This window comes from Aptenodytes patagonicus, chromosome 21, assembly GCF_965638725.1.
Source record: "Aptenodytes patagonicus chromosome 21, bAptPat1.pri.cur, whole genome shotgun sequence".
Lineage (NCBI taxonomy): Eukaryota > Metazoa > Chordata > Aves > Sphenisciformes > Spheniscidae > Aptenodytes > Aptenodytes patagonicus.
The window spans coordinates 4,824,483-4,849,949 of NC_134969.1; the positions used below are offsets into that span (position 1 = coordinate 4,824,483).

Consider the following 25,467-nt stretch of genomic DNA (forward strand, 5'->3'; position numbering starts at 1 on the left):
ACATGGTCCCCATTAGAGGCACTGGGGTGCACGCATGAGCCCCTGTCTACCCCACCCCAGCCCCGGGAGGAGTGGGGTCCTGCCAGCCCCTGGCGCAGCAAGCTGGGGGCCTGTGCTGTGACATGGGGACACCAGGGTCCCAATGGGCACTGCCACCGGCAGGGACCAGGCTGTGAGGAGGGCTGTGCTGCCCGGGGGACACCGCATCCCCGCTGGCACCCGTGGATGCTCCCGTTCACAGCAACCCCACTCACTGCGACGGCTCCTTGGGTCACTTCAGCTGCTCCATGTCACCTCGGGGAGGAGAAGAGGCACCTGTGGACAGCGGGGGGGGCATCAGGTGGAGGGCAAGACCCCTGCACGGGCTGCAACACTCCTGCCATGGGCTGAAACACCCCTCCAAGGGCTGAAATACCCCTCCAAGGGCAGAAACACCTCTGCCACGGGCTGAAGTACCCCTGCACAGGCTGCAATACTCCTGCATGGGCTGCAATGCCCCTGCCATGGGCTGCAACACCCCTGCCATGGGCTTAGATACCCCTTCAAGGGCTGAAAAACCCCTCCAAGGGCTGAAACACCTCTGCCGTGGGCTGCAATACCCCTGCACAGGCTGCAATACCCCTGCATGGGCCGCAGCACCCCTGCATGGGCTGCAATACCCCTGCATGAGCTAAAACACCCCTGCACGGACTGCAACACCCCTGCATGGGCTGAAACCACATCCCTGAGTGGGTTTTTCTCCCGCCATGTCCTCAACAAACCCATCACCTCCCTCCAAGGGGAGACGTGCCCCCCCAGCTGCCCCAAGGCTGGAGGGAGCCAGGCTGGGTGGAAAGGAGTCCTCGAAGCGTCCCCGTCCCCATCCCTGTCCCCGTCCCCATCCCCGTCCCCATCCCCTCCGCTCGGCAGGGGAACTGGTGTCTCGGGGGAGGAAGGGCCCTGCTCGCCTCACTGCGGTTGGGGCCACGCCGTTCTCACCGGGGCCACGCTCAGCAGCGAAGGTGTCGCGGAGGAGGAGGAGGAAATCGGACCTCTTCCGCCGTGGCTGCAAGCAGACATTTCTGTCCCCAGCCCTGTCACCTCCCCTGGGTGCTGGCCAACCCCCCGCACCAGCCTGCCCAGTTTGGACTGGGCAGAGCTTTCCGGTCAAGGGCTCTGCAGCGATACGGCAGAGCTCGCCCCGTCTCCAGCCCGAGAGCAGAGGGAAGGTGCCGTGAAGCCGTGCTTCTCCTGGCGGCCATGTCCTGTCCCCTGCGCTCCAGAGAGCAGGAGGAGACAGAGGTTTGGGGGCAGATGAGACGTTTCAGGCGGGTTTCCCCCATCACGGGTCTTTGATTCACTTTCCTCTCTCTTGGTGGGGGTGGAAAGGGCCCTGCTCTCCCCCTTCCATCTTTGCTTTCGACATCAGCAGTGTGGCAAGGCTGTGGCCGTTGCAGATGGGGCAGCGTTGCCAAATCCGAGAGGGCTTGGCTGGTTGGGGTTTTGAGTTTTGCTGACAATAAGTGGCTATTTCAGCTGACAAATATCCCGAGCTCTCGCAAACCCTGTCCCCTCTGAGTGGGAATCACCCGCCCCGTTGCCGGCATCGCGCTCAGAAACTTCCCATTTTGTTGAATTTCTGTGCCGAGTGCAGGGGGGGTGCTGCCACGGCTGCCAGCAGGGATCGGGCAAGGAGCATCTTCTAGGCAAGCACAAGCCCGAAATATCGCAGCACCGTGGGGTTTAACCACTGCTCATGCCATGCCCAGCTGCCGCGCGGCAACGTTGTACCCATGCTTCCCCTTCTCTGGGCACCCACAAAACCCCCGAGCTGGTCCCTGCCACCTCCCAGCTGGGCAGGGTGGCATGAAAACCATCCCCTTGCGTCGTCCTTGGGGATGGGACACAGCCGGCCCCGTGTCCGATGGCTGCACGCTGGCGTCTGGCCCCGGCTCTCCCGAAAAGGAGCTGCTTGGAGCCTGGGAGCAGATGGCAACCGAGCCCTTCCCACACCGACTTCACCGGCACCGGTCCCAGCAGAGCTGCCAGCTCCTGCCCTGCGCTGAGACCCAGCCAACTTGTCCCCCCCGCCGCTGCCCCCACCCCGCCGGGCATGGCTGGGTGCGATGCAGCCGCATCCCCGGCCGCCCGTCCATCTGGTCCCTGGCCCCCCCCAGGACATGGGGCAGTTCAGCCCCATCCCCAACTCCCAGCCGGAGCGCGATGTCCTGGTGCACACCGGTGACACCCTGCGTGTCACCCCCCGGTGCTGAGGCACCCCGTGAGGATCACCCTCATCCCCTGCCTCCATTCCCCTCTGGGGAATAATGGCGACGGAGGGGTCAGGCTCCAGGGGGATGCAGCCGCACGGAGAGATACGGGGGCTGCTGGAGACGTCATGCACCCAGTGCCACGGGGACAAGCCAGGCAGGGTGGCATTTGCCAGGCGGAGGGTGGGTCCCCGGCACCCAGGCGTGCCATGGCTCCCTTGGGAGCACGCGGGCGGCAGAGGGGCAGCTGCTGGAGGAACCCGTCCGGCACCTACACAGCGGGAGGAGGAAGCAGCAGGAGCACAGCGGGGGGGAGGAGGGGGAGGAAGACGATGGTGCTGCAGCCACCAAGGGGAACCTCAGGGCCGGCAGGATCCCAGGGCCTGGGGACGGTGGCAGCCGGGGGGGCCGGGCAGGGACCACAGCGGGGCTGAGCAGTGGCTGCAGCCCCTTGGGTACCCTGTGCCCCCCCCCATGCCTCGTCCCACCCCCTCACCCCTCACACCCCCGTCCTTCACGTGTGGCCCTGCACCCTGGTGGCTCTCACCGCCCTGCCGCAGCCTCCCCGGGGGAAGAGGAACCGAGACTGCTGCACAGCCCAGCCCGGAGCCTGCCCAGGCTCCTCCATCACCCTGTGGCTTTGGACCTCCCCGGTCCCAGGGGGGAAACTGAGGCACGAAGCAGCTGCAGCACAGGAGGGGAAGGTGCCTCATTTTAGGCATTAGAACATGTCATTAGGATACACGACCCCAAGCCGTGTCCCCATCCTGTGCCCAGGACCTCCACAGACCTGGGGAGGGGATGAGAGGACACATCCTGCCTCTCCACCGCCCGCTCCTCTGCCCGGCGCGGTGGCAGACGGTGGCACGTCCCTGCTCCTTCCCCGCTGCCCCCAGCCCCGAGTCCAGCCCTGCAACCCGGAGCCGGGGCTCTGGGGTAGAGCCCTGCTCCTCCTCCAGTCCCACCAGTTCACCCAGTGCCTGTCGAGTCCCCTGCAGCTCCCAGTGGAGCGTGGCAGCCCCTGGCCTGGCTCGGCCCTGGTGGGACCAGGTTCCAGGAGCGACGAGGAAGGTCCTGCTGCGGCCGGAGAGACCCACACCACAAGCATACGGCTCCAGACCACCGTGAGACGTGGGGACACCGGCAGAGGCCGTGGGATGGGATGCAATGCTCCGCCGGGAACGTGCAGATGGGGTGACAGCCGCAAGAGGATCCCCCGAGCGTGGGTTTCCCAGCGGGGCATCCCACCCTGGCTGGGTCACGTAGGGGGCTGGAAGTGCCAGCTGTGCCCGCTGGCAACGCGGTGGTGGCACAGTGCTATTCCCGGGCACTCTCCAGTGGCGATGCCCGCAGGGACACCCCTTCCCCTGCCTGCCTGCGAGAAGGACAGGGTTCAAAGGGAGCTGCTGGCCCCCAAAACCAGCTGTGCTTCGGCCGGGCATGGCCGTCCCTGTGCCAGCCCCAGGAGGTTGCAGGGCGCTGCCCCCCTGCCAATACCCCGGGGCAGAAAAGGAAGGACTCTCCACCCCCCCCCAAAAGTGATCTGTCCCCACAAGCCCACCGGCCAGCGACCAGGCCCACGGCAGGGGGTGTCTCCTCGCCCCCCCCCCACCCTGGGAGGAGATGCCCACGGCGGAGGGAGCCCCCACCCCCCAGCCTCCCAACCCCATCGCTGGCTGGGAAAGCAGGATTTCCGCTGGAAGAAGAGCAATTCCCGGATCCGAGGGGCTGCAGGGGCGGAGGGAGGGAGCCGGCCAGGGCTCCAAATACAATGTCCCGGGAGGAGCGGGGCGGGGAGGGAATTGTGCAGGGCAGGAAGCGGCGAGTTCCTGTCCCTCCTTGGGACACACCAAGGACCGGGGACAAGGCAGAGCTGCAGGGAGGTGGGGGGAGCACCCGCTCCGGCCAGGGCCTGAGCACCCCACGGCTGCCCCCAGCCCTGGGGGGGGAGAGCTCAGCGCCCAGCATCCCCCCGTGAGCGCTTGCTGGGCTGGCACGCCATGGGCACCTGCGGGGCCGGGGGGAGCAGGTGTGTGTCCCCCCCATCCCGGTGTCCCCTGGGGTGCCCCCTCCCCAGTGTTTGGGTCCAGCTCAGGCAAAGGCACCATTTGTCTCCGCAGCCTCCCCGCCGCGGCGTCGCCGCCGATTAGTGCCGGGAGGGTGAGCTGGAGCTGCTGGCTGCCCCCAGCCCTCCCCGTGCCGCGGCCCCGGGCATGCTGCCCCCCCTGCTGACCTGCTGCCCCCCAGGACGGGGACGACAGGGGTCTCCTCCCCCCCCCCCCCCTCCCCAGGTTCATTGCAGAGGCTGGCGTTGCCCAGGGGGGAAGCAGTGAGGGCAGGGCCCAGTGGCAGCCCCCCAGCAGCCCCCTACCAGGGGCATGGGCCTCTCTGTCCCCACAGCTCGGTGCCCTGTCCCACCCCAGACCCAGAGCCACCCCACGCATGGGGGGGGGGGGGGGGCAGCTCTCAGCACCCCCCCAGCACACAGCAAGGGGATTGAGAGACTCCCCCCCATTGCAGGAGGCAGAGCCCTCCCCCCACCCCGCACCCCACGCCCCAAGCAGCCCTGTGCATCCCTCCTACCGTCAGCCCTCCTGCTCCGGCTCGCATGGACCCCCGCTCCCACGCTGCCCCTGCCTCCCGGCGGGACCGCAGGCCGGTGTGGCACCGCAGCACCCCGAACTGCCCGGCGCCGGGGGCCGGGGTGTCGAGGCGGGTGGTAGGGCAGGGCAGGGCAAGGCGGGAGCCGTGGGGAGAGCGGGAGCGCCTGTGCGTGTGTTTCCCCTGTCTCTTCGGCGGCTCTCGCAGCTGAGCAAGAGCTTCCCCTCCCCTCGCCCCCCCTTCCTCCCCGCGCTCCCAGCAATGGTTCATTGTACCAGCCAGCCCAGCCAGGGCGGCCGCCGGCTCAGCCTCCGGCACCGCCGGCCGGGGCCCACCGCCTGCTTGTGGAGGTGGCATGGGGGGGGAACAGGCTGGCATCGGGGGGGAGTCCCCGGTCCCCAGCAGCACGGGGCGGGGGGGACACTGCTGCGGCTCCCCGGGCTCTGCCTGCCAGGATTTACAGGGTGTACGTGGGGATACCCAGCTCTGTGGGATCCAGCTCCGCTCCCGGAGGCAGCCTGTGCCAGGCTGGGGTGCTGCCTGCACCCATTCCGAGACAGAGCCTGGCATCACCCCATCGCCCCCCTGACCCCCCACCCCGAGCCAGCATCCCCGGGCAGGGGACAGCACAGGGACAGCATATTGCAAAGAGGGGGCTGGGACCCTGCGAGGGGCAGGAATAAGGCGACCCTCTGATGGCAGAGCACACGCAGCAGCTGCCCATCCTCCTGGCAAGGGGTCTCTGCCGCGGCGGCTCTGCTGGGACGGGGTGAACTTGGGGCAGGGCAGAGCTGTGGGGGGGTGGCGAGCAGCCCACCTTGCCCGGTGGATGGCAGGTAGCTTGGGACCATGTTCTGGGGGGCTCCCACGTGTCCCCCCCAGGATGGAGTGCAGCTCCTGGCCAGCTCAAGCAGTTGCTGTGGCCATCGATAGCCCACCAGATACCGGACCCCTTATTTACTCCTTGTCCAGATAAAGTTGCTGGTGGGATGACCCAAAGATTTGGCATTGGTCACACTGACCCACAAACTTTGGCGAGCTCTGGGAGAGGGGGTGAGCCCCCCAGAACCCTGCCTGAGCACCCCTGCACCCTGCCTGGGCTCCCAGTCCAGGGCGCTGGGGCACCCACCCTGCAGAGAGCACCTCAAGCTTTTGGCACCCCGACCACTGGATCAAGGGGGTCTCGGTGGCGGTCCCTCGCTGGGGGACCCCCATGCCGATCCGGGGTGCGGGGCAGCCGCCCCTCCAAGGCAAAACCTCCCCGGCTAGAAATACCCTCTGCAGCTCCACCGGGGCCCGATCCTGCACAGCCCCCCGGCCCCCAGCCGTCCTCTCACCGCAGGGGATGGTGAAAGCAAGGGGCTGGTGATATTTTTATGCACCCTCCCTGCCGCAGTTTCCGGCAAGGGGCCGTGCTCCCAAGCGGGACTGAGGGTGTGCAGGGAGGGCAGGGGGCTGCGGTCGTGCTCCAGCCCGGAGCTGGCTGTATCCTGGCTCGGCCACCCCGTCTCCCCACACAGCCGGGCTGGATTGCATGCTGGTGGATGGGGGTCCTTCCCCATCTCTCCTGAGCCTTCCTTCTCCTCCTCCTCGCCCTGCGGTTAGCCCTTGCAGGCTGACCTCTTTACTGTGTGACAGTGAGTCTGGCTGCGGCGTTTCCTATTCTCACGGCAGGGGCCAGGGCTGGTGGAGGTCCCAGGTCTGCACCGGCACAGAGACATGCCCCCTGGGCTGATGCCACGCTCGCCTTGTCACCCCCTGACTCGTTCTGGGGATGGTGCGGATCACAGCTCTAATTTAGACCCAGTTTTGGGGGCTTTAGGGGCCCCCTGGAACTTGCTGGGGGGGGGCGATTCAGACCCTGCTGGGGACGGAGCCAGCCCTGCCAGTGTCCCTGGGAAGGGACAGGGCACAGCAGGGACAGGGGCTGCTCATCAGCGGTCACCTGCAGAGCGATGAGCCCCTCCAGGCTCCACCTGGGCTCCCAGAACCCTTCCCAAATTGCGGCCCCAGGTGTTTCTGGCCGACTTCAGCCCCAGGGAGAGCACTCACCCTCCCCCTTGAGAAGAGCTGCCTGAGCACTGCCTGCCTCCCCAGCTGCCTGCACCCCGGCAGGGTGCTCTGGCACAAGGCAGGGCAGGTGCCGCCACCGTGGAGGGGACAGGGCAGGTCCCAGGGTGTCAGAGATGTTGAACACCCGTCCCCCCAGAAGCAGGCAGCACGGGGGGGGGCGGGGTGAGTCTGGCAAACCGTGGGGAGAGGGGCTGCCATGGGCTCCTCCATCCTTGGGGGTCACGGCCTGGCATGGGACATCCCCTTGGGGGGGGGGGGGCAGCCTTGTCAAGAGGGCTCCCAGCCTGCTCCCTGTGTGCAGGACAGAAATGGGGGTGGTGGCATATAAATCCCCCCCCAGGAGTGTCCCCATCTCTGCCCCACCACCTGGGCACGCTGGAGCCCCGGCAGCGAGGGGCAGGGGAGCCCTCAAAGCCCTCGGAGGTAGGTAAAGGTATGGGGGAAGGTGGGTGGTTTCCCTGTGTTGCTGGAGGAAACGCTCTCTTGTCTTGCTAGACGAGGCTCTCCCTTTCAGCCCGGCTGCCGCCCCGTGCCTCAGTTTCCCTCCTTGCTGTCAGAGAGGCTGAGCAGCGAGCGAGGGGTGACGCGCACCGTTTCCAGCCCTCTGCCCAAACCCTGGGGGCTGGGGTGGCTCAGCCTGTCCCCTCGGGGCTGGCTGTGGGGTGCCCACGTTTCCCTGTGCCCCACAGCTGGCTCAGCCCTCCTTCCCTTCAAGCCCCCCAGCAAAGGATTCCCAGTGCTCCCAGACTCAGGGCCTGGCTTGTTAATGCTGAGCCGCTCACAGCTCCGGCCCTCTGCTAGGTCACTGCCTCCTGCCTATCACCCCGGAGTCGGGGCTGCCTGGCGAAGAGCTCCCCAGCCCCAGGGAGGCTCCCCCCTTGCACCCCTGCACAAGGAGGGATGCACAGCCCCAAGCACCCCATTGCCTCCACCAGGTTGGGGGGGGCTTCCATAGATCCAACCAGCCTGCATCCCCCCCATCACGCTGCTCATGGCTCTTTGGGGCTTATCCTGCACCTCCCGTCCCCCTGCAGCACCCGGCATTGCTCCATCTCCCTCCGCAGGGACCCTGCCAAGACACACTCTCCCCGCCGAGCACCCCAGGGTGCCCGGCCCCCCGCGCACCCCGCCAGGCACCACATGATGCCAGTTCCTTCCCTCCTCTGGGGAGGGCCCCGGCTTCTGCATTGGCTCTGCCGGGTTTCACCGCCGCCAGCTCTGGCTTAAAGGTGAGAGCTGGCGCCGGGCAAGCCGGGGCGGTGAGAATGTGTGTCCTCCGCTGGCTCGCGGCCTCTGCGCTCTGCATCGCCGTCCGGGGTGAGTCTGTCCCCCCCCATGGCACCGTCCCCACTGGGGACACCCCGGGGATGGGAGCTGGGGGCACCCAGGTGGGTCTTGCCTCCCCCCCGCTGCATTGCCGGGAACGCAGGGCAGGCGGGCTGGGGAAGTGGTTTCTTGCTTGTTGGGTCCCCAAATTTGCAGTTCCCCCATGAGAGAGGAGAGTTGGGGTGGAGTGGCAAAGGGGGGAGGGGGGGTGGGGGGGGGGCGGGGAGACGTGCCTCAAGGGCTTGGCAGGGCTGGGGACGTGAAAATAGAGCTAAATCGAGCCAGATGGGCTTTAACAGGCACGCAAGCCCAAGCCATTCCCTGGCTTTGCTGCCTGCAAAGAGCAGGTGGGGAAGCCGGGCAGGCTGTTGTCGGAAGCAGCAGGAGGGAACGGGGGTGGTGGGGGTGAGTGGGGGTGCCACGACCATGCCCCCGCGGGACCCCCTTCCCGGGTGGGTGTAAAGCTGAGCAGCGTTGTGGGGTTGCTGGCTCCATCGCTGCTCCTCCCGCCCTGGGGCACCATCTGTGGGTGCTCGGACCCAGGGCGTGACAGGCACCCATGGGATGGCCTGGGGCGCAGGCAGCGGGGGCTGCCAGTCCCTGCCTGCCCCAGGTTTCAGGTCCAGAAGCAGAACCAGGTCTGGTCCCAGCTGCCCCGGGGCTGGGAGCTGGGCAGGTGCTGCCGGATCACTCCCGGCGAGGAGGAAGATGCTGACGGAGGGGAAAGGCCCGTTCCCAGCGGCGGGTGTGTTGGCGTGGGGTTGCACAAGCTGGGAGCCCGGAGGGAGGTTGGGGAAGTCACCGGGAGATGCCAGGCGGGACTAGCCGGCTCCCTGGCACCCCTGCTTGTCGGGGGACAGCTTGGCTGCATCCCCCTTGGAAACATCATCCAAAGCCAGGGCCACCAGCCCTGGGGGTGACACTGCCTCCCAGGGGGACATCGCCCAACAGCCAACCCAGCAGCTGGGTTTCCCTGGGGATGCCACACTGCAGGGCTCGCTCCAGCGTGGCGGCAGGTCGCGGCATGGTGCTGACCCTGGATCTGGCCCTGGGAGGGTGTCAGCGCGTCGGCGTCCTTTGCATGTGCCACCGGTGGGCTCGTGGAGCTGCTTTCGGCCAAGCCCCCCCGCCCTGCGCAGGAGGGGCTGCAGGGAAGGGGAGCACTGGCTCGGGCAGCCTCCTGCCCCGACCGTCCTGTCCCCTGCTCGGCCGTGGAGGGGGACAGCCCCCCCCCCCACCTCACCCCTGCCCCTCTCTGTCTTTCAGGACAGGACTATGGGCTTTCCCGCTCACCCCCTCAGTTCGGCTCCATCTACCACGTCCGAGGTAACGGGACCCCACAGTGCCCTTTGCCACGGGGGGAGCGGAGGATGCTCAGCACCGGGCTGGACCAGGCCGTCCCAGTGCCAAACTGGGGCAGCTTCCCACAGCCGGGTGCCTCTCCCTGCCTCAGCACCCACGGGGACAGCAGCTTGGTCAGCTGTGGGTCCGCATGCTCTGCGGGTGCTAGGGGGCTCGGGGAGGGATGTCGGGGTGCTGAGGCCTCGGGGCTGACCCGTGTCCTGCGTCGGGGGCCTCAAAGGTGTCATTAACCTGCCCTACGCTGAGATCGAGGAGCCCTTCGAAGCCTGGTACAACCTGACGGGAAACAAGAGCCGGATCCAGTATTACGGGGGTAAGCAGGCGGGCATCCATCTGCTCCGGGCTGCGCCCGTCCCGCACCGGTCCCATCCCTGTGCAAAGGGAGGATGCGGGCGGGACCACCGTGCCTCAGTTTCCCCTTCCTGCTGACACAGGGCAGGTGATAACCTATCAGCTGGCGGCGGTGAAGCCCTACGGGATGCAGTACAAGATCACGCCCGAGACCACTGAGAAGGAGGTGAACGCCAGGAAATGCTTCCAGCTGCCCGGCTCCAAGGAGGACGTGGTCAAGATTCAGAGCGTCTTCCCCAGCCCTGATGGCTTCAAGGTGAGGGAGCCAGAGCCTGGATCCGACCCGCTGCTCAGAGCCTCTTCAGGCTCTGGGTGGGGGTGCCGGGCAGCTGGAGATGCTCCTCTCCGTCCCAGGGGTTGCAGGGTGCTGGGACAGGCCAGGACATGCCCCCGCACCCCGGGGCGCAGGGAGGGTCATTTCCCCACCCGGATGGGGGCCGGACTCCCGGCTTCTTTCCCAACCCCGGCAGCCGTGTTGGGACATGCTGCAGCCCACGCGAACGCCGGTGTTTCGGAACGGCTCGGGCAAGTCGCTGCACGGCAGCTCAGCTCCCACCGGCCCCAGCCTCCGGCAGGGCTGGGTGCAGCAGGAGGGGTGCAGCACGTGAGCGGTGGGGACAGCAAGCTGTCACCAAGCCGGACGCCGAGCCAGACACAGGCCCACAGGGCAAGAGCTTGGAAACACGCAGGAAAAACCCAGAGCCTTTTGGAGCAGGGGTGCAGCCAGGCCCCCCCACTATGGGTGCACATCCAGCACCGTGCACATTGCAGTGTCCCCAGGGAGCCGCTGAGCCAGACAGGGGGGGGTCTGTCCTGTGTTGCACCCCAAATCCTTGCCCCACTTTCCATCCCATGCAGGGCTGTGTGCTAACGGCCATGTAGCCGCTGGATCCGGCCTGAGAGCCCGGTGTAGGCTGGGTGCAAGGCGCTGTACGTGCACCGGGAGTAACGGGCTCCTGTGAAGGCGCCGGGTGGGAAGGAGTGAGCGTGGGGGGTGATTCCCGTCCCCACCCAGAGCCCCCCTCCCTGATGCCGCATCCCCCCAGTTCATACGGGAGGAGTACTACCGGGGCCGGTACTGCGCCGTGTGGCAGAACGTCACCCGCTGGGCGCAGAAGAAGAACGTCTACACCCTGTGGGTGACCAACTCCAGCTGCGGGGTGGCCCCTGTCCACTACGAGATGCGGGGCTACAACAGCCTGCTGGGCTCCCACTACGACAAGTACGAGATCGCCTACACCGACTTCGACAACAGCTTCCCCCCCTCCATCTTCGACCTCCCCGTCAATGGTGAGCTGGGTTGGGCCCCCCCATCCTGCCCGTGGTGCTCGGGCTGATGGCATCCCCTCCTTGCTCCCCAGAGACGAAGAAGTGCGGGGACCTGCCAGGGAGCGCGGTGGAGCACCGGGTGCTGGTGAACCCCATGGAGGACCTGGTGGGACGGCACCAGCCCTGGGCCCACGAGGTCTTCCACCACTACCGCAGGCGGTTGGGGCGGCGGTACGGCTCCGCGCGGGAGCTGGAGCACAGGCAGAGTGTCTTCGTGCACAACATGAGGTACAGGCAGACGGGGGGATGCCGATCCCCTTGGGGGTGCTCCCCATCCCCCAGGGGTTGCACGGCTGCTGCAGCGGGAGGCAGCGTCGGTGCCGGCTGATGCCATCCCCGCCACGACGGCAGGTTCGTGCACTCGAGGAACCGCGCTGCGCTCTCCTACACGCTGGCGCTGAACCACCTGGCTGACCGCACGCCCCAGGAGCTGGCCGCCCTGCGGGGCCGCCGCCGGAGCGGGGCTCCCAACAACGGGCAGCCCTTCCCCACCGAGCTCTACGCCGGCCTCATCCTGCCCGAGAGCCTCGACTGGCGCATGTACGGTAGGTGCGGGGTCAGGGAAACGGGGTCTCGCCGTCGGGGTGCTGCGGGATGGTGTAAGGCTGCGATGTGGAGGGTGTGAGCGCTCCTCATCCGGGCCAGCGCAAAGTCCAACCGAGCCGCCCCACTCTCCGTCACCATGCTGAGGAGCCCGTGGGGCTGCGCTGTCCCTTGGGACCCACATCTCCCTGTGGCCCCCGCCCTGCTCAGCAACTGGAAGATCAAAGCAGGGCTTGCCTGGCAAAAGGCAGCTCGGCTGGCACTTGGCCCTCATTCAGTCTGGTGCCCCAGGGACAGATGTGACATCTGAAGCCACATCTGGCTTCCCCCATGTCTCCATCAGCTGGGAGCGACACCCCCAGAGCTTGCCCCAACCCAAGGGCAGGGGTCCCACAGGTTTGCTGGTGCATTTGCCCCCCTCTCCCCCCCCCCCCCCCCGATTAGCACCAAGCCCTGGCTACGCTGCCTCTGGGAGCACAGCGAGTCCTCAACTTCTGCCTCAGTTTCCCTTCCACTTGCCCTCATCCCCCGGTGCCACCCCAGCCTCTCACCCCCCCATCCCACTGTCCCCAGGCGCCGTGACCCCCGTGAAGGACCAGGCCGTCTGTGGGTCCTGCTGGAGCTTTGCTACGACGGGCGCCATGGAAGGTGCCCTCTTCCTCAAAGTGAGAGCGGGGCCGTGCCCCACAGGGATGGTTGGGGCGCCTGGATGATGCCTGGCCCCATCCCTACAGTGCGTCCCCCCCGCAGACCGGCGTGCTGACCCCCCTGTCCCAACAAGTCCTCATCGACTGCTCCTGGGGCTTCGGGAACTACGCCTGCGACGGGGGTGAGGAGTGGCGAGCCTATGAGTGGATCAAGAAACACGGTGGCATCGCCAGCACCGAGTCCTATGGCACCTACAAGGGGCAGGTGAGGGTGGCCCCACGTCCCTGCCGGGGTTCCCCAGGTCTCGGGATGTGCCCCCCGGGGCTTTAAAGCCATGGTGGGGCCAATCAGGATGGGTCAGAAGCGCTAACGGGCTCTGGAGACGGGGATGTCACCTCGTCCCCAAGGCACCAGGCTCCCTGCAGTTCAAAGCACAGTCCAAAGCCAAGCTCCAGGGCTCAGCCGGGCGGTTTCATCACCGTGTGCCTCAGTTTCTCTTCTTGCAAAACAGGGACAAGGCTCCTCCACCCCTGGGTGGTACCACGGGTCCCTCCGTACCCTGGGGTGCAGGGATGGAGCAGGGCTGTCTGGAGACAGGGACGTGGCTGCAAGATGCAGGCAACAGCCCCCCCCAGGGCTTCAGGTGCAGAGCCAGCTCCCCATGCTGCGTGTGGGCAACGCTGTGTCCCTGCAACAACCAGGAAAACATCCCCACCATGGTGGGCAGTGGAGGACAGAGGGGTCAGAGCCGGGATGCTGTCACAGCCCAAGTCCCATATCGTTCCCTGCATCAGAGCAGAGCTGCACGGGGGCAGCCAGGGTGGTCAGGGTCCCAGTGAGGGGACCTGGGGGCTCCTGATGACACAGTGTGTCCCCCTCCGGGTGCCACAGAACGGCTTGTGCCACTACAACCAGTCTGAGATGCTGGCCAAGATCACAGGCTATGTCAACGTCACCTCGGGCAACATCACGGCGGTCAAAGCTGCCATCTACAAGCACGGTCCTCTGGCTGTCAGCATCGATGCCTCGCACAGGACCTTCTCCTTCTACTCCAACGGCATCTACTATGAGCCCAAGTGCGGTGAGTCGGGTGGCACAGGGGGCACAGGAGGACCTGGGTGCCCAGGGAGATGCCAGGACACCCAGGATCCCCTCCTCATTGTCGAGCATCTTGGGCAAGGGTGGAAGAGGGAACCGGTCCTGCAGCCCTCCCCAAGTGCCGCTGGCAGCCCTGGGAGCAGGGATGCTCTCTGGACGAGCTGTCTCCCGTGTCATCCTCTGCAGCGAACAAGCTGGGAGCGCTGGACCACGCGGTGCTGGCCGTGGGCTACGGGGTCCTGCAGGGAGAGACCTACTGGCTGATCAAGAACTCCTGGTCCACGTACTGGGGTAACGACGGCTACATCCTCATGGCCATGAAGGACAACAACTGCGGCGTGGCCACCGAAGCCACCTACCCCATCCTGGCCTGAGCCACCTCCGCTGTGTGGGGAGAGCCCTCGGCGATGCTCTCGGCACCCATCCCTGGATCAGCCCCTTTGGCGTGACACATCACGCAGGAGGAAGCTGGGGACACGGTGGGACAGGGCCAGGGGGTGCTGGACAAGGGGCTGGACGGGGACCCAGCTGTGGACTTGCCAATAAAGACCCTGGAAAAATACCGGTTCGCTTCTACAGGAGGGATTCAATTGCTGCCCACCCGGCTCTGCCCCCTTCGCAGACCCCAGTGCCCCCAGCATGTGGCTGCTCCGTCCCCTGCACAGGTCCTTGTCCCCAGGCTTGTTTTCTTTGTCCTGTGTGACCACAGGGGCCTCCCAGGAGGGGACAGTGCCTGCCTAGCAGAGCCAGCTGGCTCTTGCAGACGGTCCTAGACACCCAGGGCGAGGGGAGCGGCTTTTCCAGCCCTATCTCTCGAGGTGGAGCACAAACAACCCCAGGGATTTCTGCTGAGACGAGAAATTCCTGGCGCGGGGTGTTGGGGAGGGGGGAAGGCATCCACCCTCTGCCCCACTGCCTGGGTCCCTGTTGTGGCTACGGGTGGGGATGTCACCGGCGGTGTTTGCCAATGCCACGAGCCAGGCTCCCCTTCACCCCATGGGGCTGCTCCCCTCCAGGGAAAGGCACTTTACACCGCGGCCGTGGCTCACCTGGGTGCTCCTATTTTGGACTCAAGCCCTCCTGGGAGAGCGGGGTCAGTGCACAAGGATCCTGCAAACGGGATGGGAAGGTCTCTCTGCCCTGACCCTGGTGGTCTCCCAGTCTCCCATCTTCGCTGGTACGTCCTCGGGGCAGGATGCGCCTCCACACCGGTGCGCTGTGATGGCAGCGGTGGTGGTCCCTGGGGAGGTGCTGCAGCACGGGTTGCATCAGTCCAGCCCTGCACCCAGGGGCGCAGCCGAACCCGGCCCGACTCGTCCCTGGTGGGGTGTGCAGCCAGCCCACGACGAGCCCTTATCGGCTTTGTTTTGGGCTCAGGCGGCCCCGCGGGTGCTCGCTGTCACCTTGGGCTGGGGGCCAGCTGGACGCACAGCAAGCAGGGGGGGTGAAGGCCACTCTGCCACGGTGACAGTGCTGCTCTCCTCCCCGGGTCTCTTTTTCCATGTAGCTACTGACATTTCGTCTGCGTCTTTCCCCTTTTTCCAATTCAAATCCCCTAATTGCAGCCCTGGCCTTGCCCTGATGGTATATCCGGAAGGATGCAGGGATGCAAACGGCTCCCATCTCCCCACGACTGCCCAGCGCTGCCTTTGGTGGGGACGCCTTGGCTTCCGTCCCAGGAAGGCAGGGAGCACCCAGAGGGGTTTTGGGGTGCCTGGCAGGGTCTCACTGCACCTCCTCGCCCCAGGGTTTTGCAGATGCTCCCCCTGCTCGCAGCGCACTGCATGCAGCAAAGCCTGGCTGCAAACTGCCACGCAGGGTGGGTGGGAGCGCAGGGACACCCCCAGCACCCACCACCAAGCCCCCAGTCCGTGGCCCCAGGGGATGGCCCTGCCATGGGGCACCTGTGCCCACAGGGGTCTGGGTCCCACCCTGCTCCCCCCGCCCCGAGCCCCGCAAGCACGCAACATCGGCACCCACTCTGCTTGGGGTGGGAAAGGCACCCATGGGTGCCCATGATGGGGCAGGGGGGCAACATAAAGCCACGCCTCCCCCTTGGTCTAGCCCCAGCCAAGGGAAGGACGGGGCTTTGCCCGTTGGCTGCCGGCAGCTCCCTGCCCGCCCGCCAGTGGTATTTAAGCCACCCGTGGGTGCAGGGCACCAGCGTGGGCTGGGGTGTGCAGGATGGAGGGGCTGGGGTGGCTGCTGGTGCTGGGGGCTGCCGTGCTGCTGGGTGAGCACCCGCTCTGGCCGAGCTCGGGGGGGTGGGGGGGGGACACACAACAACACGGATGCCGTGCCCCCATCGTGGGGTGTTGCCATCGCGCCCCTTAGCCTGGGCACTGCTGTGGTCCTGGGCTGCTGTGGAGGTCCTCGCCCCAGGAGGGGGCTGCCCTGTCCCTGTCCCCAAGCCCGGAGCAGTGCAGGGGCAGTGGGCATGCTCTGTGCGTGGTATACGGGGGGGGCATACGATCGCCCCTCATGCCCTGGGGCGTGCATGGGGGCTTTGGAGTGCCCCTGAGCTGGCTGCAGGCCAGGGAGAGCAGGGATGCGCGTGGGGGCTCTGAATCAGCCAGAGGGCTGGTAGAGGAGCAGGGACCCCCGGTTTGGGGACCCCCGGTCTCTGCCCTGCCTGGGCAGGTGGGAGCCCTCCTAGCCCTGCTCCTCATACAGGCTCCCCCTGGGTCTGTCCCCCTCTCCCAGGGGACAGCGAGCCAAGGACCAGCACCACTGTCTCCCCCCGCCGTGTAGAGGTGAGTAATCAACACTGTAAAAGGGTTTGGGTTTACTTTTGTTTTTCTTCCAGGAGCAGAGTGCAAAGCTCCTCTGGAGACACCCACATTTGGGGACATCTACCATGTCACAGGTACCGCTCGGGGCAGGGCACCCCGCTGGGACGGTGCCACCGCCGTGCTACCCAAGGAGGTCCTGCACCTCCAGCCACCGGCTCCCACCCGACATGCCCAAGCCAAAGAGGCTCCAATTCCTCCACGAAACCCGGGGGCTGGGGTGCATCGCTGCCGTGGGGTGCTGCTGGTGGTGGCCATGGGTGGGAGCAGGGGGTGATGCCGCGGGGCCCTGGGGTGCTCCCTGCCTTCCCCGCGCTCCCCTCCCAGCCGCGGGCTCGGGGCAGGGGGACGGAGGATGTCCCCAGGGCTCGGCCCCCTGCAGCCCCCCGTGCCCGGCCCCTCTGTGCCCACAGGAGTCATCAGCCTGCCCTACGCGGAGATCAGGGAGCCCTTCGAAGCCTGGTACAACCTCACCGGGGGGAAGAGCCGCATCGAATACTACGGCGGTGGGTGCAGAAAAGGGTCCATCCCCCCGACCTCTCACCATTCCCCTCCTTCTGCCCCAGGACCTTCGGGTGCCCCAGCAAAGCCCTGGGAGCCATCACCATGCCAGGACCTGCAGGCTTGGCTTGACCTTAGCGCTGTCCCCATCCCCAGGCCAAGTGGTCACCTACCAGTTTGCCTCCATCAAGCCCTTTGGCGCCAGCTTCAAGGTGACTCCCGAGACCACGGAGACGGAGGTCAACGTCCGCAAGTGCTTCCGCATCAACGGCACTGATGGGGACCTCATCGCCCCGCAGAGCGTCTTCCCCAGCCTGGAGAACTTCAAGGTGAGCTCCGGGCATGGTCCCCCAGGAGGCAGGATGGGGCAGGGGAGGGGACAAGGGACCCCCATGGGTACAGGGTGTCTGATGGCTACCTCCCTACGAGGGCAGAGCAGCCCTCCCTGCCTGGGAATGGGTAAATACAAGGTTGGATGTGGCCACGGGTGATGGAGGCGGAGGGGTTGCATCCAGCTTGGCATGATGCAGGACGGGTGCACGGGTGGAGCACCATCACCGCGGGGTGCCCCAGCTCACCAAGGGCACGGTGCCGGTGCCGGCGTGGCACCCTGGTCCCCGACGCGTTCGCTTGTGCCCAGCGGGTGCGGGAGGAGCGCTTCCGCGGGCAGCGCTGCGCCGTCTGGCAGAACGTCTCCTACTGGGGTCGCAAGAAGAACGTCTACACGCTGCGGGTGGGCAGCTCTGCCCGCGGCCCCGTGCCTCTGCACTACGAGGTGCGTGGCTTCAACAGCCTCCTGGGCTCCCACTACGACAAGTACGAGATCGACTACTCCTCCTTCAGCCACCGTTTCCCCCCCAGCATCTTCCACCTCCCCGAGGGTGAGTGTCCCCGGCCACCCCGCAGCCCAGCCTGTGGCCGGTGCTGCCACCGAAATGCAGCACCCCCTCCATCTTTTTAATTTGTTTTTTTGGTTTTTTTTTTTTTGCAAGAGCCTGATAATTTGGGTGAATTGGTTTGGCTGGGAAAAAAGCAGGGGAGAAATGTAATTAAAGTTGATAGCTGGGGCGATGCGGGTGCTTTCCCGGTGCTGGCTCCTCCATGCCGGAGCGCAGGGTGCCGGGTAGGATGGTGGGTGCTTGGGAGCCGGCTCTGGAAGTGGATGTGGGTGCAGATCCCCCCCCTGCATGCAAGTGTCTATACGGGATGGACAGCCCCAATGGTTTTGGGGGTGACCGTGCCGTGCATCCCAGCTGGGGGGCCGGGAGAGCCCGTCCCCGCTTGGGAGGCGTCAGCCGCCATCCGTGCCTCGTGGCAGGGGTGCAGTGCGAGCAGTGGCCCGCGGCCGGCCCCGAGCACCGCATCGTGGCCAACCCCATGCAGGAGTTTGTGGGGAGGGCGCCGGAGACGGACCACGTCCACCACCGCCTCTTCCACCGCTACAAGGAGCGGTTCGGGAAGAGCTACGGCAGCGAGGAGGAGCACGAGCATCGCAAGCGCACCTTCATCCATAACATGCGGTACAGGATGCCAGGGGGGATGGGCTGGGGGGGGGGAGGGCCCAGGGATGGGGTGGCCAGTGCGGTCCCCTACTCCCCTCTCGCAGCACCTCTGCTCTGCTGCAGGTTCGTGCACTCGAGGAACCGCGCTGCGCTCTCCTACACGCTGGCGCTGAACCACCTGGCCGACCGCACGCCCCAGGAGCTGGCCGCCCTGCGGGGCCGCCGCCGGAGCGGGGCTCCCAACAATGGGCAGCCCTTCCCCACCGAGCTCTACGCCGGCCTCATCCTGCCCGAGAGCCTCGACTGGCGACTGTACGGTGAGGAGGGAGCCAGTGCCACCGGCGTGCAAGCCCGGAGTGTGTACGAGGTTGGGGGAAAGCTGTGCACACCGGAGTTTGCGTGGGGGCAGCCAGCATCCCCCGGTGCTCTGTTAAATGTGTTCCCATCCCGCTGTCCCCAGGCGCCGTGACCCCCGTGAAGGACCAGGCCGTCTGTGGGTCCTGCTGGAGCTTTGCTACGACGGGCGCCATGGAAGGTGCCCTCTTCCTCAAGGTAAGAGCGGGGCCGTGCCCCATACGGGTGGCCAGGGCGCCTGGAGGTTGCCCATCCCCATCCCTGCAGCGTATCCTCCCCGCAGACCGGCGTGCTGACCCCCCTGTCCCAACAAGTCCTCATCGACTGCTCCTGGGGCTTCGGGAACCAGGCATGCGACGGGGGCGAGGAGTGGCGAGCCTATGAGTGGATCATGAAGCACGGCGGCATCGCCAGCACCGAGTCCTACGGGCCCTACCTGGGGCAGGTGAGGGTGGCAGCGCCGCTCGGGTGGGGGGGGTGCAGTGCCCCCCCCTCCCCAATCCTTTCCCCCCCAGGCTCTCCCAAATCACCTATCAGCCCTTTGGAGGCTCTACTTTGGTTTATGGATGCTCCATCCGAGCTGCCCCCCTCCCTCCTTCCCCCTCGCCGGGGTGGGTCGGACCCTTCCCCACCTGCCCCGGGACTCCGGTGCCACCTCAGCCCCCACCCCCCCTCCCCCAGAATGGCTACTGCCACTGCAACCAGTCGGAGCTGGTGGCCCAACTCGCCGGCTACACCAGCGTAGAGCCGGGCAGCGCCGCAGCGCTGAAGGCTGCGCTGGTCAAGCACGGCCCCGTGGCCGTCAACATCGACGCCTCGCACAAGTCCTTCGCCTTCTACGCCAACGGCGTCTATGAGGAGCCCCGCTGCGGTGAGTCCGGTTGACCCAGGAGGCTCCGTGTCCCGCTCATGGGGGCTGGGATAGGCAAAAATATTTGCAGGGTGGGATTTACCTCCCCGCTAAGCTCCCGGCCAGGGGATACGGGGCCACTCGCTGCATCAAGAACGACCTCCAGCTCCAAGGGTTGGGGACTGAGATGTTGCCCGTTTTCTTCTCTCCTCCCGGCCAGGAAATGAGACGGGAGCGCTGGACCACGCGGTGCTGGCCGTGGGCTACGGGGTCCTGCACGGCAAGAGCTACTGGCTGATCAAGAACTCCTGGTCCACGTACTGGGGCAACGACGGCTACATCCTCATGGCCATGAAGGACAACAACTGCGGCGTGGCCACCGCCGCCTCCTTCCCCATCCTGGCCTGACGGGACATGGCCCCACATGTGCCCTGTCCCCTCCATGTCCCCCTGGGCAGCTCCAGATGGATGGGGGGCTGTGGTGGTTGTGGGGCAGAGGGGGGCAGCTCAGCTGGGAGGTGAGAGGATGCCATTTTGGCAATAAAAGCCTGTAGAAGTGATCCTGTCTGTCATGCTGGGGTGTCTTCTGCCAGCCCCAGCCCGTCTCCCGCCAACCACAGCCCTTGCCGTGACTGCCTTCTGCAGCCCTCTGTGCGATGAGTTTCACCCAGTGCTCAGCCCAGGCTCACCCCCCCTTTGGGTTACTGTGCCCTAACCCCAGAGTTTTCAGTGCCAGCACCCCCTTCCCCAGCAGCGGGAGGGAACCCGAATCCACTCTCGGAAGCTGGGCTGGGCTCAGGGCCCTCCTGTTCCCAACTGGACTCGGCCCCGTCCCAGCAGCTGGCATCGTGCTGGGAAAAAGGGAGCTGCCCCCCACCAGAGAGAGCGGTCCCCAGCACCCGGTGCCTCTCGGGACACCTGGGTCCTCTGCTCAGCCTCTCTCCAGGCTCCTACGTGGGGTCAGTGCTTGGTGACTCAGTTTCCCCACCCATTTGGGGGGAAAGCAGAGCTTCTGGGGGTTTCCATGCTGCTGCCAACAGCCTCCGGGATGGAGGGAGCCCAAATGGACCCAAAGCTCATTTCACCCAGGACGCTTCAGGGGGAGGTTTTGTCCAACCTCCTGGGGAGCAGCCGGGCTCAGAGCTGCCGCCCCAGAGCTGTTGTGCTCCTTTCATCTCCCCTTGCTCCAGTGCTTTACCCCAAAACCGCACGGCCACGGGGAAGCCTGACCGAGAGCCGAGGGGTTGGCGAGGCCGGTGCTGCTCTTTGGGGTGCCCAGGCTGGATATCAGCGCGGTGTGAAGGTTCATTCTCGGGGGCTCTGGTGCCCTGCTCACGTCCACCCTGGGGATGGAGCCGGGCAGGCAGCACCAGCGGGCAGCCCAGAGCTCCCAGGTGAGAGCTGTTGGCGCTGCCAGGCTCTGCCTTCCCAATTTGAGAGCTCGATTAGCAGCCGGGCAGCTGGGGAGGGGAGCCTCCAAAAGGGGAAAAGCCAGCCCTGGCTTGTATCAGCGGGTGCACGGGCCGCATCTTTCCCCAAAATGGGTTTCTGGCAGTCGAGAAGCGACGTCCCCCGTGGCTACACCCTTATTTTATATAGCAAACGGCCGGGGTCAGCCCCCATGCTTCCTCGCTGCGAGCGCCAGCCGGCGGCACCCGGGGAGCAGCGCTCCCTTCCAGGCGACGTGATTGCTCCCAATTGAGGGTGGCAGGTCATAATATTTTCTTGTTTTCTTTCACTCGTTCACCTGCTTATTTTACAATTTGCTGCACTGATTTCTGAAGTGGTCTTTAATCATTCTCAGCAGGGGTGCTGACTCGAATTCATGTCTGGGAGAGAAATGATCGCTGCGCAGGAATAATGTGGCTTATTCTGTGGGAGTCCAGGTCTCCAGATCTTTGATTCTCTTGACTGCAGTCAATAAAACATGCTTTGACTTTCAGGGAACCGTGACTTTCAGGCTCCCTTTGGATAGGTGATGTTCTGAATTTGCTGCTGAACACGCAGGTGGCTTGGAGAGCTGGAGGTTTTGCACCCCCAGGAAGCATTTAGCAGGAGCCTGAAATTTTGCATCTGCGGTATTAGGGATAGCAGTTCTGAGCGTGGGTAGTAAAGGATGGCTGGGAACTTAAAAAAGATCCATTTATTATATTTGAAAAAGGAGAAAATAAGAAAGGACATACCTGAAGAGAGGTTTGCTGTTTCCAGAGCCAGCCTTGGGTTCTGGCTCCCAGCCCGAGTGAGCTGCGACCTCCAGATTTCCCTCGACACCCGAACCTTGGAGTCGCTCCAGGTTTTGCAGGGCGTAGCAAAGACCAACCACCCCGAACCCCGCTTTCTATTGAAAGCAAAGCTGGCCTAAAGGTACGCATTTAAGGTTTCCTTCGCAAGAGGCACATTGCCTGCATACCCCGCATTTCCAGCTTGCAGGAAACTCCCCAAATTTGATACCTTGATGGTGAAATACCAGCTGAGGCCGGTGCTTTAGGGGGAGCGAGCACTGCCCAGAGGGTGAAAGCCGAGAGGATTTGGCACCTGCCTCCCATGTGCCCCCCCGCCTTGAGAATCCCATCTTCTTCTGGGTCTGCAGGGTGAGGTAGTTCAAGATGTCTCCAGGGGTCAGCTTCACGCCGAAAGCACGGGACGGGAGGTAGTCCCTGGTGGCCAGCTTCCAGTCCTGCGCCCTGGCCTTGGTATTTCTCACGGTCCTCTGCCACCTTCAGGGTCCCCTCCTTCTTCAGCCGCCCCTTCTTGGCACCTGCCAACCAAGAGGCTGGTGCTCAGGTGCTTGAACCGGGCACGTGTAACGCCCGCCTACAAGCTGATCCCTTTAGAGGCAGTCCGAGCTGATGGTGGCTTTCGTGCTGGAGGCGGGAGCCTGTTTGGCCACGTCACGGGCTTTCCCGAGCCTCCAAACAGCTCCTCCACCCTGCCTGATGCTCTCTCGATGCTTCTTTTAAGAATTCATCCGTGAAGATGCCCTCCAACTGCTTGCCGAAGTCATCACCTCCCAGGTGAGTGTCTCCAGCCGTGACTTTGACCTCAACAACGTCTCTATCGTGAAGATGGAGATGCTGATGCCCCTCCCGGCCCGTATTAAAGACGAGGACATTGCGCTCCCCGTCAGGGTGATGGAGGCTGTAGGCCGGGGCCGCTGATGTTGTCTCATTGAAGCCCTTCAGCACGGTGATGCCAGCAATTACCCAACATCTTTGGTGGCTTGGCTCTGGGAGTCGCCGAGATAAGCTGGCACGGTGATGATCATTCCTCCTCTGCCTGCCCCGGAGTAACTCATCCCCCGGGACGGGGATGGGAACCTCGGGGCAATCCCGGCTCCACGCTGGGCTCCGACCCACCCACTCTCGCGGAGCCCAGCGCCAGTCAGGACACGGGGAGCGAGCCGAGACAGAGCACACCGCCGCGAACAGCTCCCATGAGGTGTTTTGTTTCCAGTGAAACGGCCTTTCTGTGGGTGAGAGCATCCAGATCTGTGGGATCAATCTGTCCACACATCCAGAAATTCAGGGTGGGCTGAGTTTGCCAAGCTAAATTATTCTCCGAGGAAGGGCGGCCGGGATTTCAGCTGGGTTTGGTTTTTCGCCCTGCCCTCGGCTGTCCTGGATACGGCGCTTCCCTCCGGAGGCAGCTGCGCTCCAGCGCAGACCTCTGCAGCAATGCCAGGTGGCCAGAAACTGCGCTCCAGCCCAAAAGCTGGCTGCCTTTCAGCGCTGGATGAATTATCTGTGAAAACCTCTTACGGCTCGCACAAAACAAGGTAATTATTCAGAAAGCAGGGGACATGGAGAGAGCCAGAATATGAAAATATTATCTGTTAGTGATTTACAGAGAACCACAGACGGTGTCAAAGAACAGCAGCTGAATCAAACTTGCTTTGGCAACTTCTTGGCTCCCAAATGCTCCAGACAACCCGGGGAGGGTTGTCATGATCATCAGCTCCCAACAACACTCCTACGCCCTGAGGAAAGGATTCCTGGGGGTCTGGGTCTCCAGAGCCGGGTCAGGACAGAGCCGGCTGGTTCACGGAGGGAAAGGGCACGTGTTGCAGAGCCCTGAGGTTTTAGCATGGCAAAGACTATGATCCGGGGGAGGCCACCTCGCTTTTGCTATCTAATGTGACAACCGGAGCTTTTTTGGGGCACAAATGGTTGCATCCGAAGTGATCTGAACGGTCTTCCAAGCTCTGCAAAGCTAGAAACTGCTTTCCTGCTAGCGAGGCTATCCTGGAAAATCACCGAGGCAGTGGCTTTTTAAACGTTTCTTATTACGCTTCCTTCGGTAGCAGCTTTACAAATACTCTTCCTTAGCCAAATGTTTTTCCCCTTGGCGACCGTGACTGCTCTGGCAGGTTTGTTGTTCACATTCTGAAACGAAATCGCTCCTTTTCCTTCAGCTCGAGAGGTTTGCAAACCCCCTCCCATGATTTTTAGGAGGTTTTGTTTCTCGTAACAAATGGCTCGCGGTGTTTACCGTTTTCCAGGTGCGCTGTCAAACCCCAGAAAGCTGGGCAGCCCCAGTCCTCCACCTCCGCCCCATTTTCCCCTAGAACCTCTCCTCGGTGCATCGCGGTCCCTGAGCAGCGAGGAGGGTTTTGTTTAAAGCCATCCGCCGCCTCTGCCAAGCTCTGCCTTCTGCTTTCACCGACTGATATTTCCCAATCACAATCTAGCATCCAGCACAATGCAACGAATTTCATGAAATTAAGTATTTCTCCTACACACAGCATATTTGCCCGGTGATTATAAACTGGTCCCCGAGGTAGCCAAGCACAGCAGAATTTCAGTTTAATATGCACACCCACGCAGCCTTACTAAAAACCCAAGACACTCCCCCGGTCCTCCTTGGGAAAGACTGAGCACTGCAGCGAGCATCTCGTATTTCAGCTTCACCACTTGCACAAGCTAGGACTGGGAATACTCTGTCATCTGGTGTTAAAAAAAAAAAAAAAAAGGTGGGGAAAGAAGTCTCCCAAAGATTTCAAGGTATCCCCGACGGCCCGAGAGGGAGCTGGGTGTAAAAACACAGGAATATCAGGCAACACGGGCACAAGAGGGACCAGATCACACTGCTGCGGGTTTATTAACACAACCGTCGAGTAGTTACTGCCTTTTGTTCACCCGATCTTGGCTCTAGAGAGTGAACTTTTAACTCCAAAATGCTTCCATTCCCCCATTTGTTCGGGCAGGCAGCATGTACGTAAGCTCACGGCACCTGTTCTGTGTCACGCTGTAGAAAATGACAACTACTTAATTAAAGAAAAAGAGCAATTATTCAGTGTGTGCGCGGTGTACGATTTGCCCTTGCCGCAGCGACTGGAGTCCAACCTCATACCTGAAATGAAACGGGGGAAAGTCTTCGCAGCCTCTGGAGCTGCAAACTCCAGCACCCAGGCTGTGCTGTAAACACCGCGAGCTGCAATTTGCAGCGCTGACCCTGCCCCAAACCAGAGGCAGATCCACCCGTGCAAATCACAGCCTCGGCTGTGCCTGGGACTTGCAGAGGAGCAGCTGCCCTACCAGCGGGCCAGCAGCTGCCGGAGTCGGAGCAAAGAGGGAAGCAAGTTCACGTGAAGGTTTTCCTTCCACCGCAGATGCTACCTCCTACCTCATTCTCCCTTCCCTTTCCTCCAATTCTCTCTCCCTCAACCTTTCAGGCACGGTTTTCCCTCTGCCCCTGCCCTGCCTCTGCCTCCAGCCCTTGTGGCTCCGCTCCCCCTCGGCTCCACTCTGAAGGTGGAGACACCCACTCCTCCCCAGGGTCTTCCGCTCCCTTCTTTCCTCCGGACCTGACCCTCCTTCACCCACCTCCGCAGAGGCCTTCCCCTCCCTGCGGCAGCTCCTCACCCCCCCAGCCCCCGAGCCCTGCCCTAACCC

General features: G+C 64.4%; 1 protein-coding gene across 1 annotated transcript; it reads left to right on the forward strand.

Moving 5' to 3' along the window:
• Positions 1-8,156: 8,156 nt before the first annotated feature.
• Positions 8,157-19,984, forward strand: LOC143169889 (uncharacterized). Its single transcript, XM_076357672.1, has 23 exons — positions 8,157-8,240; positions 9,516-9,575; positions 9,832-9,924; positions 10,046-10,218; positions 11,009-11,252; positions 11,324-11,519; positions 11,643-11,836; positions 12,408-12,499; positions 12,585-12,746; positions 13,374-13,563; positions 13,767-13,948; positions 14,042-14,145; positions 16,284-16,333; positions 16,387-16,446; positions 16,783-16,875; positions 17,027-17,199; positions 17,511-17,751; positions 18,189-18,390; positions 18,496-18,689; positions 18,833-18,924; positions 19,010-19,171; positions 19,408-19,597; positions 19,797-19,984. The coding sequence occupies exons 1-23, from the start codon at positions 8,189-8,191 to the stop codon at positions 19,982-19,984; spliced, it is 3,387 nt and encodes a 1,128-aa protein (XP_076213787.1). The 5' UTR covers positions 8,157-8,188.
• The last annotated feature ends 5,483 nt before the right edge of the window (positions 19,985-25,467 follow it).